A 19,411-nucleotide genomic window follows, 5' to 3' on the forward strand; every position below is an offset into this window, starting at 1 on the left:
AGGCTTGACCAAAGTTTCACCAATTGTTTCCGCTGCACAACTATTTTGCTACTAATAGCGACACACGATATGAAGCTTCTAAAGCCTTCGTGTTTTCACCACATGACACGATCGACATCACTTTTTGAGATTCTTTTAAATTTTTTAGTTTATTTTGAAAACGTTAGACAGGTTTGTCCTTGCGTTCATTATGTTTTGATTCAAAATGGCGATTTAAATTACATGATTTCATGCCTTCATTTTTTAAAGTTTCACTGCAAATTACACATAACGGAATAGGTTCCTCTTGATTTCCCGTCAATAAAAATCCACATTTCAAGTAATTTATATTGTACTTACGAAGTTTTCTCATCTTCCTAGTTGGTTCTTTAGAGATGTCAGACGACACACACTTATCAATTTCACTTGATCCAGATACAATATCAACATTTTCTTGTTGCTGACAGCTACTTGTATCTACTATATTCCTCTCTTTTGCACATTTTAAAAATCCAGTATTTAACCAGTGATTCATACTTAAGAATTTGAAAGCTAAAAAAAATTACCGTATTTAACGAACAGTCCTTCAACAAATGGCTAGTGAAAGCAGAACTCGAAACAGACCAGCAATGGCAGGCCAGTAGAGATAAAGTAGCTATGAAGACGTTCACATGATTGGTGCGGTATTAACAAAAGATCGTGCTACTAATTGACGAAGACAAGCCGACAGTTCAGTTAAAATGCTAATTCCATTCATCCGAATTCAATAACATCTGAAACACATTCACTATATATTTCTTAGTTTTAACACGTTCACTCAAACAAAACGATATGTTGCCAGTACACCATATGGTTTTGATTGTCTACTATACAGCATTTTATGTGGGAGGGGTCATGCGATTCATTAGTTCCGTTTTTATCCCAGTTGTCTCTAATTGCAATGTTTGTTGAGAAACATATTACGCAGCCTGCAGATGTCTCTGTACCTTATTCAGTTAGGAAAAACTTAAATATTATTCCATGCGTTAATGATACATAGCCGAAAATTGCCACGGACCCCCTGAAGACCTTTCGTGAACCCCGGGGGTCCGCGTACCACACTTGGAGAAACACTGGTCTAAGATTATAATTATTATATAATAATATATAATTATAATAATTATTATTATAATAGTCTAAGACGTCAACTTCGGGAAGTCTCATGGAAGGAGGAATTGGAAGGCTGGGATATCATTAGTGTGTGGGAAATTATGAAAGAATATTTGTCAGCAACAATGGTAAGTTGTATACCATGAGTGAACAAGAGGACACAATTTGGAGTAAAGTGGATGACAAACAATATTAAACAGGAATTGCATGCGAAAAAGAGGCTGTGGAAGAGATATGAAGAGACAGGTGAAGAGAAGATGCATGAAGAGTATAAGACACAAACTAGAAGAGTGACTAGTATGGTAAGGAAGACAAAACTGGAATATGAGAGGAGATTAGCTCTAAGATCCAAAGAAAATCCTAGGGAATTTTTTAGCAATGTGGCCAGTAGGAGGAGAAATGACTGTGGAAGAATGATATTGTGGGGAAAAAATGGGAATATAGTGACTGATGCAGAGGACATAGTAGAATTGTTCAATGAACACTTTATTGGAGTGTTTCATTCTGGAGGTGTCGGTTTTAATGCTAGAGGGATAGGGCAGGTTCGAGGTTTAGAGGTACAGGAGGAGAGTATGTTTCAAGTACTGAGTACTCTGAATGTCAGTAAAGCTGTGGGACTGGATGGTATTTCACCATGAATTTTGAGAGAATGTGCTAGGAACTGACAGTGCCTTTGAGCTGGCTTTTCAATGAAAGTTTGGCTGCGGGAAAGGTGCCCATGGAATGGAAGGAAGGTAAGATAGTGCCATTGCATAAGAGTGGTAGCAGACTGGAAGATTCTAATTATAGGCCAGTGTGTGTGTGTCATCAGTAGTTAGTAAGATCTTGGAGAAAGTAGTGAAGGACTGTATACAGCATTTGGCAGTTAGGGTAATGTTATCTGTGAGAGTCAACATGGATTTGTGAAGGGACGCTTTTGTTTTAGTAATATGCTACCCTTTTATGATAAAGTTACAAGAGCGTTAGATGAGGGAAAGGCATATACTGCCATTTTCTTAGACTTAGTGAAGGCATTTGACAGGGTGCCACATAATAAGTTGATATTTATGTTGCAGCACATGGATCTGGATGTCAACTGGATTCAGGATTAGCAGTCTGATAGGTATCAGAGAGTTGTGTATGGTGGGGCAGTTTCAAGGAAGCAGAGGGTTACAAGTGGGGTCCCACAAGGCTCAGTTCTGGGACCTATATTGTTTAACCTTTATATCAATGACATTGTCAGTGGATTGCAAGGGGATATTCAGTTGTTTGCAGATGATGCGAAGCTGGGAAGGATTATTAGTAATGGTGCAGATGCGGCAGCCCTGCAAGAGGATTTGAATAAGCTAGATAGATGGGCAAATGAATGGAAGTATCGGTTTAATGCAGCAAAATGTAAGGTCTTGAGGTTTGGGAAACATCGATGGGACACTGCATACTGTATGGGAGGAGTTATGGGAGAATAGTCTAAGACGTCAACTTGGAGAAGTTTCATGGAAGGAGGAATTGGAAGGCCGGGATATTATTAGTGCATGGGAAATTATGAAAGACTATTTGTTAACAGCAATGGTAAGTTGTATACCACGAGTGAGCAAGAGGACACAATTTGGAGTAAAGTGGATGACAAACAATATTAAACAGGAATTGCATGCGAAAAAGAGGCTGTGAAAGAGATATAAGGAGACAGGTGAAGAGAAGATGCATGAAGAGTATAAGACGTCATATAGATTTGGGGTTGATGATTGATAGAAACCTGAAATATAGGGGACATATTGCAAAGGTGGTGAAGGTAACACAGAGGATTGCTGCAATAATGTGAAGGACAATGACCTGCAGAGATAAAACAGTTATCATTCCATTGTATAAGACCCTAATCAGACTACACTTGGACTATTGTTCTCAGATTTGTTCCCCAGGATTTGAAGGGGATAAATTAAATGTGGAAAGGGTACAAAGGTAGATAACAAAGATGGTTTCAGGACTGTACAATGTTAGTTATGAGGATCGGCTGAGTGAATGTGGACTGCAGAGTTTGGTGGATAGAAGGAGAGGTGATATGATTGAGAATTTTAAACTGTTGAGAGGTGGCTACAGGGTTGACACTGGGGAGTTCTTTCACTTGGTTGAACAGTGGGAAGGAGTGATGACAGAAGGCAATCCCTGGAAGTTACGAAAGGAAACTGTGAGCAAGAGAGTGAGGAGTGGTTTCTTTGCATGGATGGTGGTTGAACCATGGAATGCATTGCCTGATGGAGTGGTGAGAATGGTCAAGGAGTGGTATGATACTTTGTGTTTCTTAGGGGGGACCTTCCCTTGATGAGTCTTAATAGACTTTGTGTTTCTTAGTAAGGACCTCCCACGATGAGTCTTTTGACTCCATGAAGGCCTGAATTTTTTATTTTTATTATTTTTTTATTTATTTATTTTTAATAGTAATTTATTGATTGCTAAAATATTTACAATGCAATAGACATCTTGAGTGACATTGAAACTTATAATTTTACAGAATTCAGCTTTAAGTGCTGCATTTTCTACATAGATTTCAACTAAAAATTTTAATAGTATTTTTTGCCTCTATATTATGTATTTACAACACATGTTCTTCTAACGTTAACAATGAAGTTTATTTAAAAATTTTTGTATAATAATTTTTTGTTTGTTTAAATAATTTTTTGATTATAAGAATAATTTATTACATTATATTTTTCATGTTACATAAGAGTATTATATTAATGATATTATCACATAATAATCAGTATCTTCAGTATATTCTTTATTGTTGTATACTTTACTAACTGTTTTATTACATAATCTGCTTCTTTGTTTATAATAATAATAATAATAATTTTTTTTTTTTATTACATTGCATACATTTGTTAGTTTTTTTATATACATTACATACATTTGATTACATATGATACATTACTTACATTTGTTTACATACGTTACATACATTGGTTTTCATGTGATACGGACATTACATGTTTTTGGTTACATATGATACATCTTGGATCTGAACTAATTTCTTTGCTTTCATCCTTGAAGCTTATATGTAAGCTTATCTGAGGATGACACCAGTTGGTTATTATGAATTTTTTTTTTTTTTTTTTTTGCTGTGTTGGGAAGCTGCGAAATCTGCGATTGAGAGATTTGCTCACGCGCGCACAATAACTTGGAATGCATGGATGCATCGATGAACTGGAAGCCTGAATGAATATATTGTGTTTCATTAAATTTGTGTGGCATTTTGGGTGCGTGTTTCTTGTTCATAGTATGTCCTTTGAGCTCTTTTCAGGCTATTGTAATTTGTAAGGTTTCTGTATTCAAAAGGTAATTTGTTTATCATGTTTGGGATGTAGAAGTTTTACGTGGCCTTTCCGTAGTGATTATTGTATTTATATGTGATATAATTAGTAGTCTGAGGTCTTGTTATATGGTAAGTATTTCTGACTGTCCTGTAGTTGGCATCGAAATAATGTTTTAGCAAAGCTGCATAGTGACACAAATGTTTTGCTGTCAGTATTTTTTGTTCTGACATTGCAATGTTTATAAGGTTGTGATTTTCTCTTTGTTCCCAAAAGATCAGTTTTATCATTTTGTATTGTAGCGACATTAATCTATTTAATTTGTAGGGTGCACAGAAAGCATATGTTGTTATAGTGTATCTTAGTATATTTTGTCATAATGCTTTGTATGTTATCCCATATGTTTTTAGGCGTATGGGAACTATGTCTTTTAACCTGTAGAGTTTGCTACTTATTGTTCGGAGTTTGTTGTGTAGATCGTTTATGTGGCTATTCCAGTTCATATCTGCATCGAAGTAAACTCCGAGGTATCGTATTGTTTCAACCTGAGTGATTGTAGTGGTTTTGCTGTTCTGTGTGTTTTGTATGTATGTTGGAAAGTGGATGTTGGATGGTTATATATTTGTTTTCAACTGGTCGAGTCAGTGGATTTCTGAATATCATTAATTTTGTCTTATCTGAGTTTAGGTGTATGGAGTTTTTCGTGAGCCAGTCTATGATCAGATTTATGTCATGTTGCATATTTGTTTGGACTATGCTTGCGTTATTATGGATGGATATTATTGCTGTATCATCTGCGTATGGGAATATCTTACCTTTGAGTGGTAGCTGATTAATATCGTGCGTCTAAATGTTGAATAGAGTTGTGGAGAGTACAGCTCCGTGTGGTACTCCACAGGTTACTGGTATCTCTGCTTCGGTTTGACCCGATACATGTGATATGCTTTCTATTTTGAAGGTAGTTTGTAAACCACCTGTGAAGAGGCCCGTCTACTCCAACATGCCTCAGCTTTTCTAACAAGGTTTGATGTGCAAGTGTATCGAATGCTTTAGTTAGATCAATAAAGACTACCATGGCAATTTTGTTTTTGTCTAAGGCGGTATTAATTACGTCTGTAAAGTCTTCCAAGAGAGATGTTGTTCCCTTATTTTTCTGAAAACCATCTTGTGTTTTGGGGATAATATGAAAGATCTCGGTGTATGCTCCGAGTTTCTTCAGTATGATCCGCTCCATAATTTGATTGATAATCGGTAATGTTGCTATGGGTCTGTAATTGCTGATTAAATTTCTTTTTCCATGTTTGTATATGGGGTGATTATGGCTGTCTTTAGCATACTTGGTATCTGTCCTGTTTTAAATATGTCCTGTTTTATTAGTTTTAGTAGGATAGGACTTAAACTAGTTGCTTTATATCTTTAGGTCTGATACCATCTATTCCTGGGCCTTTGTTTGGTTTGATTTGATTTATTGCAGAGAGAAGTTCTGCTTCTTTTATGGTTGGGAACCATAATGCCTGTTTTGATTGTGGCGCCCAAGTGGAGGGTCTCGTTTTGTGATTGGGGGAATATTTCTGTGTAATTCTTGGATGGAGTCTGCAAAGTATTGGTTGAAGTCATTTGCTAGTTGTTGGATAGGTTTTGTGTCTTTCATGAAGCTGTGTTTTATGGTTTCAGAGGCAGTGGTGTTGGGAACAAAATCTAGCATCTCATTGATCAGATGCCAGGTTTGTTTCATGTTGTTTTGTGCAGAGGTTAGTTTGTCTCTGTAGTAGCTAATTTTTGCATTTCTGATTTGTGTTGTAAGGCGATTCCTTGTTATCTTATATTCAGTTTTTAAAGCTGTGTTATTTGGATAGCGCTTTAATTCTTTCCATAAAGTGTCCTTTCTGTGTATTTCTAGGATTAAGTTTTGTGTTATCCAAGGATTTTGTGTTGTTTTTGAACGAATTCGGATTTTCTTTGTAGCTTTCTTATATGTTTCCTCCAGTGTGAGTTTAATGTTGTTGTATAAGATATCTGCTGAATCTGATGTCAGGTGTTCCCAGTTTGTTTTTCTTATCTCGTGGTTGACTATTTCTTCGTCTATTATTGTTTTCTGTCGCTTTTCTTCTGTGGGACATTGCAGGGATATTGTCTTGGTGTGCAGTTTAGAGTGGTGAAGTAATGGTGTGCTACTTTGCACTTTATGACTGATGCAGTGTAACTATTTGGTGGTGCTCGGACATTTATATGATCTAGACAGGAGGCAGTGATAGTATTTCTGAATATTTCTTCTCTAGTACATGATGTTATTGTTGGTATTAGATTATACATTGATAGTGTGTCTAGGTATTGTACAGTGTTGTTCTGGTTTTCCTTTGCAATATTTATGTTTATGTCACCAATTATCATTAGGTGTTCAGTTGAGCATATTTCTTGGCTTGAAAGCCAGCAATTGAGTTCGTTCAAGAATTTTATCGTGTTTTGATTTGGTGGCCTGTAAATAGCATTTAGTATTATGGGATGCTGTGTGTTAGTGGTATTAGTGATTTTGCGGCAAAGGGTTTCAACATGCTCAAACTGATTGGCCGTTTCTTTTGCTATTAATTTTTGTTTGATAAATATTAATATTCCACTCCCTCTTTTTGTTTGGCAGCATGATCTATGTTGTTGGAGCCTGGAATTTGGAAAGCAGTCACTTCGTCATTAGTTATGGATACTTCTGTAAGAACCAGTATATCAATAATATCGGTGTAATTCCTCAGATAAGCCTGTAACAATAACCAATGTTTTCGGATGCTTCTGATGTTAATATGCAAGATTGAGAGACCTCTCACTTGTACTGTGTTTTGTTTCCATGCATCAAGCAATTCGAAAGTACAATCTGATGTATTCTGGTGTAATTACATCTATCTGATGGTTCACATTCATTTTTGTTGTGTTGAGATCTTCTTATTGAACTAAGTTGGAGTCTTTTGTTTCACTCTGGCAACCTGTCTATATCTTCCGAGCTTTTTATTTGTATAGACTTTGAAGTCTGTGACTTTCTCAGGAATATTTTGCCGTCTTTGATCCATAAAAACTGATAATTTTTTTCTGTTTTTTCTTTTCTTGCTTGGTACAAAAGATTCTGATTGAAAGGTGTTAAATACTCAGATAGAAAGATTGGCGTATTGTCTTGCGTTGAATTTAAATCCTTGACTACTGGTTTTTTCAGTCTGCTGGCTTTTATGAGATTGTCTCTTGTAGCCTTGCTTGTCAGACGAACTATGACTGGTGCGGGTCGTGGCGAGCCTTGTTTTCTGTTCTTCCTGGGAAACCGATTTATGGTTTGAATATCATTATACTCTAGGGGGATGTCAATTGCATGGCCTAACTTTAAAACTACATCTCTGAGATTTTCTGTGGATTCGGTTTCTGGAAGACCATTTATGACAAGGTCTTCTTTATGTTGTTGTTGGTTTAAAACTTCATATTGTAGTTTCAGGGAATTAAATTCTTGACTGAGTTCCAATGTGTCTTTTATCAATTTGTGCTGCCTGTCAGTTAATGCGTTAATGCTGGTTTTAATGTCTTTTACCTTTTGTAAGACTTCTTCGACTTTTGAATTATTAAATTTAACATACTCTTCATATTCGCTAATTTTTTTTATTTCTTTATTCTGTTTATCAAATAGTTCTTGGACAATATCTACCAAGCTGGCTTTTATATTTTCTAAACCTTTTTCTAGCAATAAATTTACGGAATTCAAATTATAAGACTCACCGGTATTTTGTTGTCTGTTCAGTTCATCGTCCGATTCTGCCTCCGGTGTAATCAGTTGTGCCGCGGTTGGCGGCATTTCTTTGTTCTCTCTACAGTTTAGGCACTTCCATTCTTCTCGTTTGGCATTGGATTTATGTTGCCAAGTTGTTTCTGAAAGTCTGGAACATGTAAAGTGAAGATTCCTATGGCATTTCCTGCAGGTTATATGACTTCCATCGGACGGTAATTCCTTCAGGCACTTGTTGCACTTCATGCTTCACCTTTCTTCCTTTGGACAGCTGCAAATAATAATAATAATAATAATTCCAGCTTCCAATTTGAACTAGTGATGCTTTAAGGCTTACCTATACATTTTATTAGCATAGTGATTGGCTATTATGCATATATAATAATGCTGGACATATCAAGAATAAAGGTGAAGTTCTTAGCATTGGATATAGTAAGACGAGATATTGACATTAGTGAGATCTGGCTTATGAGATTTTCTTAAAGAAATAAAATAATGGGATCAATGTCCGCACGGTTAGCCAAGTGGCTCTGCGCCTCACAACCATATACCTGGGGAAGGAGTGTCCTAGGTTTGATTCCTGTCGACGATGCGAGGAGCTTAAGGATCTTCCTCAGCCATAGCCAAGTTAGCCGCTCTTGGATGTGGACAGCAGGGTTTTTCCACCAGTTTATCTGGGGTTTTTCATCCCCCAAGGATGGACAGGCAAATCGGTCCAGTGAACATACACGGATTACACTCAGGAATATTGAACCAGCCATAGGTCTGATTCGTCAGCTATGCCGGTTCCGGAGCCTGGATAAAATTTGGGAGGACTAAGATGATGCTGTACCTCCTCGTAAAGGAGACTCACGGCCGTTTATCATCATGCGATTATTATTAATGGGATTAATGTGTGTGTGTATCCATGGAGGACTGAAATTGGGAAGGATTGGAAAAATTACTGAATAATTGCTAAATAATTAAATTTAATTTGGTAATCTTCATTGGTGATGATAGTATGAATAAATACAGGAAAAGGATTAAAGACTAAGATAAAAGTTTCACATATTGTTAAAGGAAATTAACAATGTAGACTTGATAATAACTAAAAATATTTAATTACTTCCTATATTTTGCCGAAGTTAAATTGGTATCTTCAGGGATTAATACACTGGTATTAAACATGTGCATGCTGGCATACTTCAGTAACAAGAATGCAAACATTAGAGATACAGGAAGACCCAAAATCCTATAATTATGCTACCTATAGGCTTTGGTTGGGTGTTCTTGGCCATTAAGCTAGCTGACTGCCAATAAGCATTTCTCATATGAAGGGTAGGTTGATGCAATCATATTTGTTTAGGTTGGGATAGTTGGTAAGAGCTGCAGCAAATTCAAGGTCAAGACTCTTAAAGTTAAATTTCTTTGGTGGGATAAGATGGCTTTTTTCCATCAGATCCTGGTGCCAGGTTTCCAGGGCATGGTCTGCTAATCCTGAGCAATGGTAGTGGTAGATTCGATCTAATCCTGCTAACAAATAGAAAGTAACAACACTCTGCCCTTCCTCGATACCTTAGTTACAAAACAACCAAATGGATCTCTGACCTTCATCTACAGAACGAGTGCACACACACACATATAGATATATTCATCAACAGTCACATCACTCTTCCTCCTTCCAACAACTTGGAACTATACAAACCTTAGTCAACCATGCAAAATTAATTTGGTCAGATAACATTGCACTCAACACAGAACTTGCCCACATATAAAACACACTTTTTTGGCCAATGGCTACACTTCCCACCAAATAAAAAGAATTTTAATACAAAGTATCCGCACCTCCCCACTCCCCCTCCAAACATAGATTACATCAAATCCATCACGATCCCCTATGTTCCTGGAATATCAAAAAAAGGTGGCCAAGATCTTGAAGCACAATCTTGTGAATACTTACAAACTACACAATATGCTAGCAGCCCTTATCAACTCCTCAAAGACCATCTGCAACCTCTGGATTTACCTGGAGTATACCAGATATCCTATAGCTGCAACTTCTCATTATGGACGAACAGGAAGGACAGCTAACACACACACACACACACACACACACACACACACACACACACATATATATGTGTATATATGTATATATATGTGTGTATATATGTGTATATATATATCAGAGCTCATGATTAGCAGACTATGTCCTGGATATCCGGCGCAGGATCTGGTGGAAAAAAGCCACCTTACTCCACCGAAGCAAATTCAAGAGGCTTTTCCTTGAATCTGCTACAATTCTCATCAGCTATCCCATCCTAAGCAAATATGGTTGCATCAAAATGTTTCTCATATGGTAAACCCTCATTGGCAGGCATTCAGGCCAATGGCCAAGAACACCCAACCAAAACAAGTAAGTGGCATAATTATAGGACTTTAGGTCTTCCTGCATCTCTCCTATTTCCATCTTTGTTACCGAAGTGTGTCTGCGTGCTCGTGTTTAATACCATGTATTAATCTCTGAAAATGCAGATTTAGCTTCAGCAAAATTGGTAAAATATCTTTTACCAATTAAAGTGATGCCTTTTGGAAACTGCCCCAAATGCCATAACAGTTTTCTACATCACTGTGTGAGGAAAGCATAGCAATAAACTTTGCCAGTGGGCAAAGCAGCACACTGCATGTTAGGATGTAAAAGTAGACAGTTCAACAAGAAAAATTTAGTAAATTAAATTTAAAAAAATTATACTATTTGCATAAAACTGCATTAGAGTACTTAATGCACAATGAATAGATGATTCACCGAAAGTGAACATGAAAAGTGTGTAAAAAATGTGTAACTAAATCGTGAATGAATACATACTAAAATTGTATGAGAATTGCATGTACATGTTATGAATAACACTAGATTATAATCTGAGTGGACTGTATAGACTAATGTGGAATGATGTAATGTGTTGCATCATCTCTTGATAACTAAGCATGGCTGATCAGTCCTGCTAATGGGTGACTTCAATGCACATGTTGGAACAGATGACCAGACATGGAGGGGTGTGGTTGGGAGGAACTGTGCCCCTGACCTTAACGCGAATGGGTTGAAATTATTGGACTTCTGCTGTACTAACAGCTTGTCCATAATGAATACCTTCTTCCAGCACTGAGAAGTCCATAAGTATACCTGGTACAGGGCTACACTAGAACAAAGGTCTCTGACTTCTTTATAGTCTCAGCAGACCTATTTTCCTCAGTGTTGGACATTCGTGTGAGAAGAGGGGCAGAGCTGTCAACTGACCACCACTTTGTTGTGTGCACTCTACGGCTTCAGAAACCAGATGCTATCATCAACGCTGGTAGGCCTAAGCAGCTATACCGCGTGAAATGGGAGGCATTGGAAAATGAGGCTGTGAGGAAGAATTTTGCAGATGACATTTCCTCCAGGTTCAAAGAGATTCCCAAGCATACTGCAGATGTTGAGGAGGAATGGAAGCTGTTCAGAACAGCTGTCACTGCCTCTGCACTCTCATGGTGTGGCAGAAAGCGGCTCGGCGTGGCAACGGACAGTGAGAAAAGGACACCTTGGTGGAACCAAGAAGTCCAAAAAACTGTCCGGGCAAAAAAGTAGTCCTACCTAACATGGCTTAGAGTCAGGTCACCTGAGATGCGTTTGCGGTATGCTGAGGCATGAAAAGCTGCTGCTAAGGCAGTAAAGACAGCAAAGCAGAAGGCTTGGGAATCCTTTGGAGAAAGATTAGATTCATCCTATGCAAATGCAAACAAAGTATTCTGGCAGACCATCCGCCACCTTCGAGGGAGGAAATCGTGCACAGCAAGGATAATTAAAGCCTCTGATAGTGCACTTTTAACAACCGAGAAGGATATCCTCCACAGATGGAGGGAATACTTTGAGAGCCTTCTTAACCCGGGTGGCCCAGCAGTTGTGGACATCCAAGAGGTGCAGATCGGGGCAATGACTAGTTTCACAGCAGAAGAGGTCCATTTAGCAATAAAATCGCTAAAATCGGGCAAGGCTGCTGGCGATGATGAAATTCGGCCCGAAATGCTAAAAGCCTTAAATTGAGACGGTGTTCTCTGGCTGACTCGAGTGTGTCAGGCTGCTTGGATATCTGGGTGAGCACCAAAGCAATGGCAGACAGGCATAATAATACCAGTCTTTAAGAAGGGAGACCAGAAGGATTGCAGTAACTATCGTGGCATCTCTCTGCTCAGCCTGCCTGGGAAAGTGTATGCTAAGTGCTTGGAAAGACGGTGCAGGAGCATAGTTCAGTCAAAGTTCCAGGAAGAACAATGTGGCTTTCGTCCTGGTAGAAGCACAACTGACCAAATCTTCACTTTAAGGCAAGTCTTTGAGAAATCTTGGGAATATGCCAAGAATGTCTATACATGTTTTGTGGACTTGGAGAAGGCATATGACCCGGTTCCTCAGGATAAGCTTTGGCAAGTAGGAGGAGTATGGAGTGGATGGTCAACTATTAGCTGCCATCAAGTCCCTGTATGAATGTCCAGAGTTTTGTGTCAGGGTAAACAGCACAAAGTCTGAACCTTTCACAGTCTCCGTTGGCCTCCACCAAGGGTGTGTTTTGTCACCCCTCCTTTTCATAATATTTATGGACTGGATTGATAGGCACAGCCGAGGCAGTGAGTGTGTCAGAATTGGAAAATGTAGCATTGGACGTCTGCTTTTTGCAGATGACCTAGTTCTGCTTAGCTCTTCCACAGATGACCTCCAGCGGACCCTGGATAGGTTTTTAGCTGTTTGTGCAGATGACGGAATGAAGATCAGTGTGGCCAAAACCGAAACATTTGTGGTCTCAAGACAACCATCCCAGTGCACTCTAAATGTAAGTGGAGTCCCAATGAGACAGGTGGAGAAGTTTAAATACCTTGGGTCCATATTCACGAATGATGGAAAATGGGACGTAGAGCTAGATACTCGAATTGGCTTAGCAAGCTCAATATTGCGGGAGCTTGGCCGTTCGGTAGTATTGAAGCGGGAGTTAAGCCAGAAGGCAAAGCTGACTGTCTTCAATACAGTCTATGTCCCCATCCTCACCTATGGTCATGAGCGTTGGGTAATGACCGAAAGAATGCGGACACGAATCCAAGCGGCTGAAATGAGGTTCCTTCAAGGGGTTGCGGGGCTGACAAAACTCGACAGAGTCAGAAGTTCTGCAATTCGGGAAACCCTCAATACTCAACCGTTGCTTCTCCATGTTGAGAGATCACAGTTACACTGGTACGGGCACCTGGTCAGAATGCCACAAGAGAGGCTCCCTCAGCAGGCCCTCTTTGCCAAGCCAGAGGATGGGAGGCCACGTGGAAGGCCAAGGACTCGCTGGATAGATTATATCCAAAACCTTGGGTGGACACGTTTGGGAATCCCACCAGAACACCTGAGCTTGGTGGCAGAGGATCGTGACCATTGGAAGTTCCTCTTGCAGCTTTTGCCCCCACAACCCAATTAGGAAGAGTGGGCCTTGAAGATGTATGTATGTATGTATGTTACCTGATCTCTCCAGGGAGTCCAAAACTCATCGAGGGAGGGCACCCACTCTATAGCTCTCTGTCTCCACCACTCAATTCATCAACTACAATGAACCGCAACTACCATCATCTACACTAGTATTTTCACAGAAAAATCACAAACATCCATGCCTACAGTGGAATTCAAACCCACAGCCTTTTGGCTGGAGAATGGATACACTAACTGCTCGGCCAACCAGGCTGACTTTGTACATGTACTCTATATGCAAATAGTATGCAATTTTTAAGATACTAAATTTTCTTTGTTTTTTTTTTTCCTTTTACATCCTAAAAAGCCATATGTTGTTTTGCCTATTGGCTAGGGTTTTTTATTGCTGTGTTAATGACTGTTTAGTTTCTCTAAAGTTCTAATAGGATCATGTGACTGACCAGAAAGCACTTTGTCTGTAGTTTCATTCTCCTTTATGTAACTATCTGTTCCCTTTTGTCTTTACTGTGATATGATCAGTCCCATGAAATTAAGCTTTACATTAAATTCTTTATTTTAATTTTACATGCATAGCAAGTTCATCTAGGTTGGTTTGCATATGTATTTCTGTGTCTTTTTCTTTAGTACTTTTTAGTATTATATCAATCGCAATAGAAATTAAGCGGATTCTTTCAAATTTGGAAACATAAGTAATTATATAATGAAATTTGTTTTATTACTATTAAAATACTAAGCAAATATATGCTTATATATTTATATATAAGCATATATTTGCTTTAAGCGAATATATGCTTAAAGGTAATAAATGAATTCACATGACCAGCTATCTGGTTTAGAATATAAAAAAAAAATATTCAATGCTAAATAAGATCTATTAGCCAATCAAGCTGGTATTCTTTTTCTCTTTTAGAAACTTTATAAAACTTCACTGAGTTTATAATATTTCAATCATTTTCCATGAACTTGTCCACAAGATGCATACAAATTAATATTAAATCAAAATTTAACAGAAATATATGAAATTTAAATACAATTTGCAATATTACTAACCATTCTGGTAAGTATTGCTACTGTCAAAAGAAGTTTCAAAACTTAAATTTATAAAATATCACTTCAGGTCAAGCAGCCAATTCAATTGAGAATGAAATTGCACAAAATCTAGTTTTAGAACAATTCTTTGATTTTCTGCAAAAAAAGTAAATATTTGTTTTAAAAATAGCAAAAAATTATATTCTTGGTTTAATTCTTTATCCAAGTGCAAACAAGTTTGCACCTGAACTATTTTCAGGACTGGGGCAACTCGTATAAAGAAACTGACTTGACTTCGCTTGCCTTAGTATCCTATAATGCAAAGCACATATCCTTACAGACATGTATAATGCTATGCACTATGGGAAGGGTCACTACCCAGGCCAGTTTCAACCTTTATTGAGGTTCCATTAGTGGGAGCCAGACCCAGAGGTGATACTAAGGTTGAGGTAATGCAGAAGTCATATTTTTGTATACGAGAAGCCAAAGGGCATCATACCTTATTATTAAAATACTCTGGATTAGAGATAGCTACTTGGTGTTTCCCACTTGATTATCATCAACCTTAGTATCACTTCTGTGGCTCGCTCCCACTGATGAGACCTCAAAGGTTGAAATCAGTCTGGGTAGTGACCCTTCCCATAATGCATAGCATTATAGATGTAATTAAGGATATGTGCTTTGCATTATGGGATACTAAAGCAAGTGCTATGAAGTCATTAACTTCTTTATACAAGTTGCCCCAGTCCTGAAAATAGTTCAGGTGCAAACTTATTTGCTTACACTTGGATAAAGGATTAAACCAAGAATATAATTTCTTGATATCTTTAATTTATACCCAAGTGGAAAAACTTACAAAATTATTTTGTTCGTATTTTTCTTAATTATTAAATATTTATGTTGATATTCTCTTTTGTAGAACTTGTATTGTGTTTTCAAATGTTAAAATAAATTGTGCCTATATTGTTTAATCTTTATATCAATGACATTGTCAGTGGATTGCAGGGGGATATTCAGTTGTTTGCAGATGATGTGGTAGCCCTGCAAGAGGATTTGAATAAGCTAGACAGATGGGCAAACGAATGGGGGTGTCAGTTTAATGCAGCAAAATGAAAGGTCTTGCGGTCTGGGACACATCGATGGGATGTTGCATACTGTATTGGAGGAGCTATACTGGAGGAAGTAGGAGTGACAAGAGATCTGGGGTTGATGATTGATAGAAACCTGAAATTCAGGGGACATATTGCAAAGGTGGTGAAGGTAATACAGAGGATTGCTGCAATAATGAGAAGGACGCTGACCTGCAGAGATGAGAGTTATCATTCCGTTGTATAAGACCCTGATCAGACTATACTTAGACTATTGTTCTCAGATTTGATCCCCAGGATTTGAAGGGGATAAATTAACTGTGGGAAGAGTACAAAGGTGGATAACAAAGATGGTTTCAGGAGTGTACAGTGTTAGTTATGAGGATCAGCTGAGGGAATGTGGACTGCAGAGTTTGGTGGATAGAAGAAGGAGAGGTGATATGATTGAGACTTTTAAACCGTTGAGAGGTGGTTACAGGGTTGACACTGGGGAGTTCTTTCGTTTGGTTGAACAGCGGGAAGGAGTGATGACAAGGCGCCATCCCTGAAGTTACGAAAGGAAACTGTGAGCAAGAGGGTGAGGAGTGGTTTATTTGCATGGAGAGTGGTTGAACCGTGGAATGCATTGCCTGATAGAATGGTAAGAGCGAGAACAGTCAAATTGTTTAAGGAGTGGTATGATAGACTTTGTTTCCTTGGAGGACCTCCTACGATGAGTCTTGATAGACTTTGTGTTTCCTAGGATGGACCCTGCGATGAGTCTTTTGACTCCATGGAGGCCTGAATAATAATAACTGTAAAAACACTCTTTACATATTTCCTTAAATTTAAGGTATAGTGTAAGCCCTAATTACAGCACTGTTTGTAATAATAATTGATTTATCAATGTTTTCAGTTAGTGAGAGTAATCATGTACAAGAATCCTGCACTTGATTATTCTTGGAATTACTAAATCCTGTACAAGAATTTTTATTCTGATAACACCTGAGGTAAGGTGTTACATGTTTTTTTTATTAATTATTGTTTTTATTATTATAAAAAATCTCCATGGAGTCAGACTCATCGTGGGAGGTCCCACTGTTACACAGTAGTTTATCATACTACATCTTAAATATGCTCACTGTCTCTGCATTCACCACACTCTCAGGCAATGCATTCTAATCACCACTCTCCATGCAAAAAACCAGCTCCTCACCCCCTTGTTCACTCTCCTTATACAGCTTCCAGTGATGACCTCTTGCTCTCTCCTATCTCCTTTGCATTCTATGCAAGGCTTTCCTGACATTAATCTGGTAATAACCTCTTAACAGCTCATGTCTCAATCATATCCTTTCTCCTCCTTCTATTCACCAATTTCTGCAAATTTCATTTTCTCAATCTGTCTTCATACTCACCATTCCAGACACCGCCGTAGTCAATCGTCTTTTGACCTTTTCCAGTACGTCTTTTTGAAAACCAGGTGACCAAGCAGTAATGTTTTTGGTTTACATTTTAATTAAATTCTAGTGCAAATGTCAGTAACTCAAAAGCCATGAATATTTATTATAGACTCTGACATAAACGTTAGAACCCTTATTTATACAATTACTGATTTAGAATTCTGGATAAAAATTATTTCCATAATTATCAAAACTATTCTCATCTTCTTTAATTTTCAATTTTTAATATAGGGATTTTGGAGTGTATATGATCATATACCAGATGTTAAAGAATTAAGTGAACGTTTCTCCTATCACTTAATGAGAGAAGATCACAGGCCATTATGGGAAGATAAATATAATTCTAATGGAGGTACTTGGCGTATGAAGGTTTCAAAATGGGAATCAGTAAGTTATGGATAGACATTTTTGAAGGCAAGATATTATTTAACATGCCATTTTAGATAAATGTTTACCCAAAACAAGTTGTGTGTGTCTGTCAATTCCCCCCCCTCCCCTTTGCTTCCCATTCTGATTCTGAACATTGTGATAAGGCTCTACACTAGATTTTAATACTAATCTCATTACCTGATTTCATAGCACAAATCTGATAATATGGAACTTGGAAGAATCATTAAAATTTAGTTGTTAATTATTGACTTACTCATGAAATTTTCAACTAGGAATAATCAGCTGTGATTATAAGAAATATCATCCCCAGGCATCCATTGAATCGCTCATCATCCCATACCTTTAAATACATTAGCATTCTCTGTTGATACCTCACTCTCAGACATGTATTCCAACATTCACCATTATCCATATTTAATCCTTTTCAACTTCCTTACACAGCTTCCAGTGATGAGTTTTTGTCCCCCCCCCTCAATATTGTATGAAAAAACCTCTTCAACATTAATTTGATAAGAATCCCTTACCAACAATGTATGTCTCTATCATATTATCCCTTTCTCCTATCCACTAGACTGTAAATTGCATATTTTCTAACTTTCTTCATACTGGACATTCTAGAAACAACCTTAGTCAATCACCTCTGGACCTTCTTCAATACCTCCTTCATTCTTTTGAAAACCAGGTGACCAAATCTGTTCACAATAGTCCATATGTGGCTTAATCAAGGCCTATGCAATGGGACTAGAATTTCTTTACTTATATAAATCAGTGTCCGCTGTAGCATTGCCAGAATTCGTTGCTGACCCTACAGTTTTAGAAATGTATTATCTTAATTTTAGCTCACTATCTACCATCACACCCAGATCTCTAATTTCCTCCACCTTCTCTAGTATATATCTCCACCAAGTGTATACTTTACACTCCATCTTTGTTTTTCAAATCTTAAAACCTTACATGTTGCAACCCTACTCCTATGCCTATTCACTGTCTATTCAAGATCTCTTGTAGAGCCATTTGAATATCCCTATTTAAATCTTCTCCAATATCATTACCATACAGATTAAAAAGCAGTGGCCCTAAAACAGATCTTTGAGGCACACTAATGACTTTCTTCTTGGATATTGCTCTCTGCCCTATACACAACTTGCTAACACCTCTCAGAGAGCCAATCTCAAATCCAGTGCACTAGTCTAATATCAAATCCCATCTGCTCTAGTTTACTATCAACTTATGTGACAAAAATCAATTAAATTCGTGTTGTAAAATCTAAGTACACTGCTGCCTATCCATCTCCCTTGTCAGATGCATCTGTCACCTTATTATAGTAAGTAAGTAAGCAGATTAATAAACATGACCTTCCTTCAGCAAATTTGTTCTCTTCACCAAAAAGAATATCGCTCTTGTCAATCCAATTCTGGAATATTTAATGTCATCTTATCACTAGCCTCTCTAGCACTTTAACCACAACCACTGACACAGATTGGCCTATTATTTCATTCTTGTTCTGTTGCCTCCCTTCTAAAACAGTATAATCATGCCTTCCACTCCTGTGAAACTTGTCCCAATGTAAGACTGATATTAAACAAGTATGCAAAAGTAATGTCTACTCTCTGGCATTCCTGCAAAACATATGTTGTGTTCGGCAACCTTATTGACATCAAATTTGCTCAATTCCCCATTTACACTGCTGGAAAGAAGTCACCAGAAACCCACATGGGCAAAGTGCATCATTCCATGTAAAGAATCATTGTTTGTAGCCAGTATAAATTTGAGGAATATGATTCTCCCATTCAGAGCAACTGTCTGTGTGAAACTGCTGCAAGAAGGGA

General features: G+C 37.8%; 1 protein-coding gene across 1 annotated transcript in view; it reads left to right on the forward strand.

Annotated features, from left to right (window-relative positions):
• The window catches only part of LOC150108855 (eukaryotic translation initiation factor 4E type 3-like), a 125,458-nt gene that overhangs the window by 45,661 nt on the left and 60,386 nt on the right, over window positions 1–19,411 (forward strand). The window contains exon 3 of the mRNA XM_090410373.1: window positions 17,424–17,579. Coding sequence (XP_090266499.1) covers window positions 17,424–17,579 — 156 coding nt within the window. The remainder of the gene's footprint in view (window positions 1–17,423; window positions 17,580–19,411) is intronic.

This window comes from Typopeltis vanoorti, chromosome 2 (assembly GCF_054136105.1).
Source record: "Typopeltis vanoorti isolate ZY-2024b chromosome 2, IOZ_Tvanoo_1.0, whole genome shotgun sequence".
Classification (NCBI taxonomy): domain Eukaryota; kingdom Metazoa; phylum Arthropoda; class Arachnida; order Uropygi; family Thelyphonidae; genus Typopeltis; species Typopeltis vanoorti.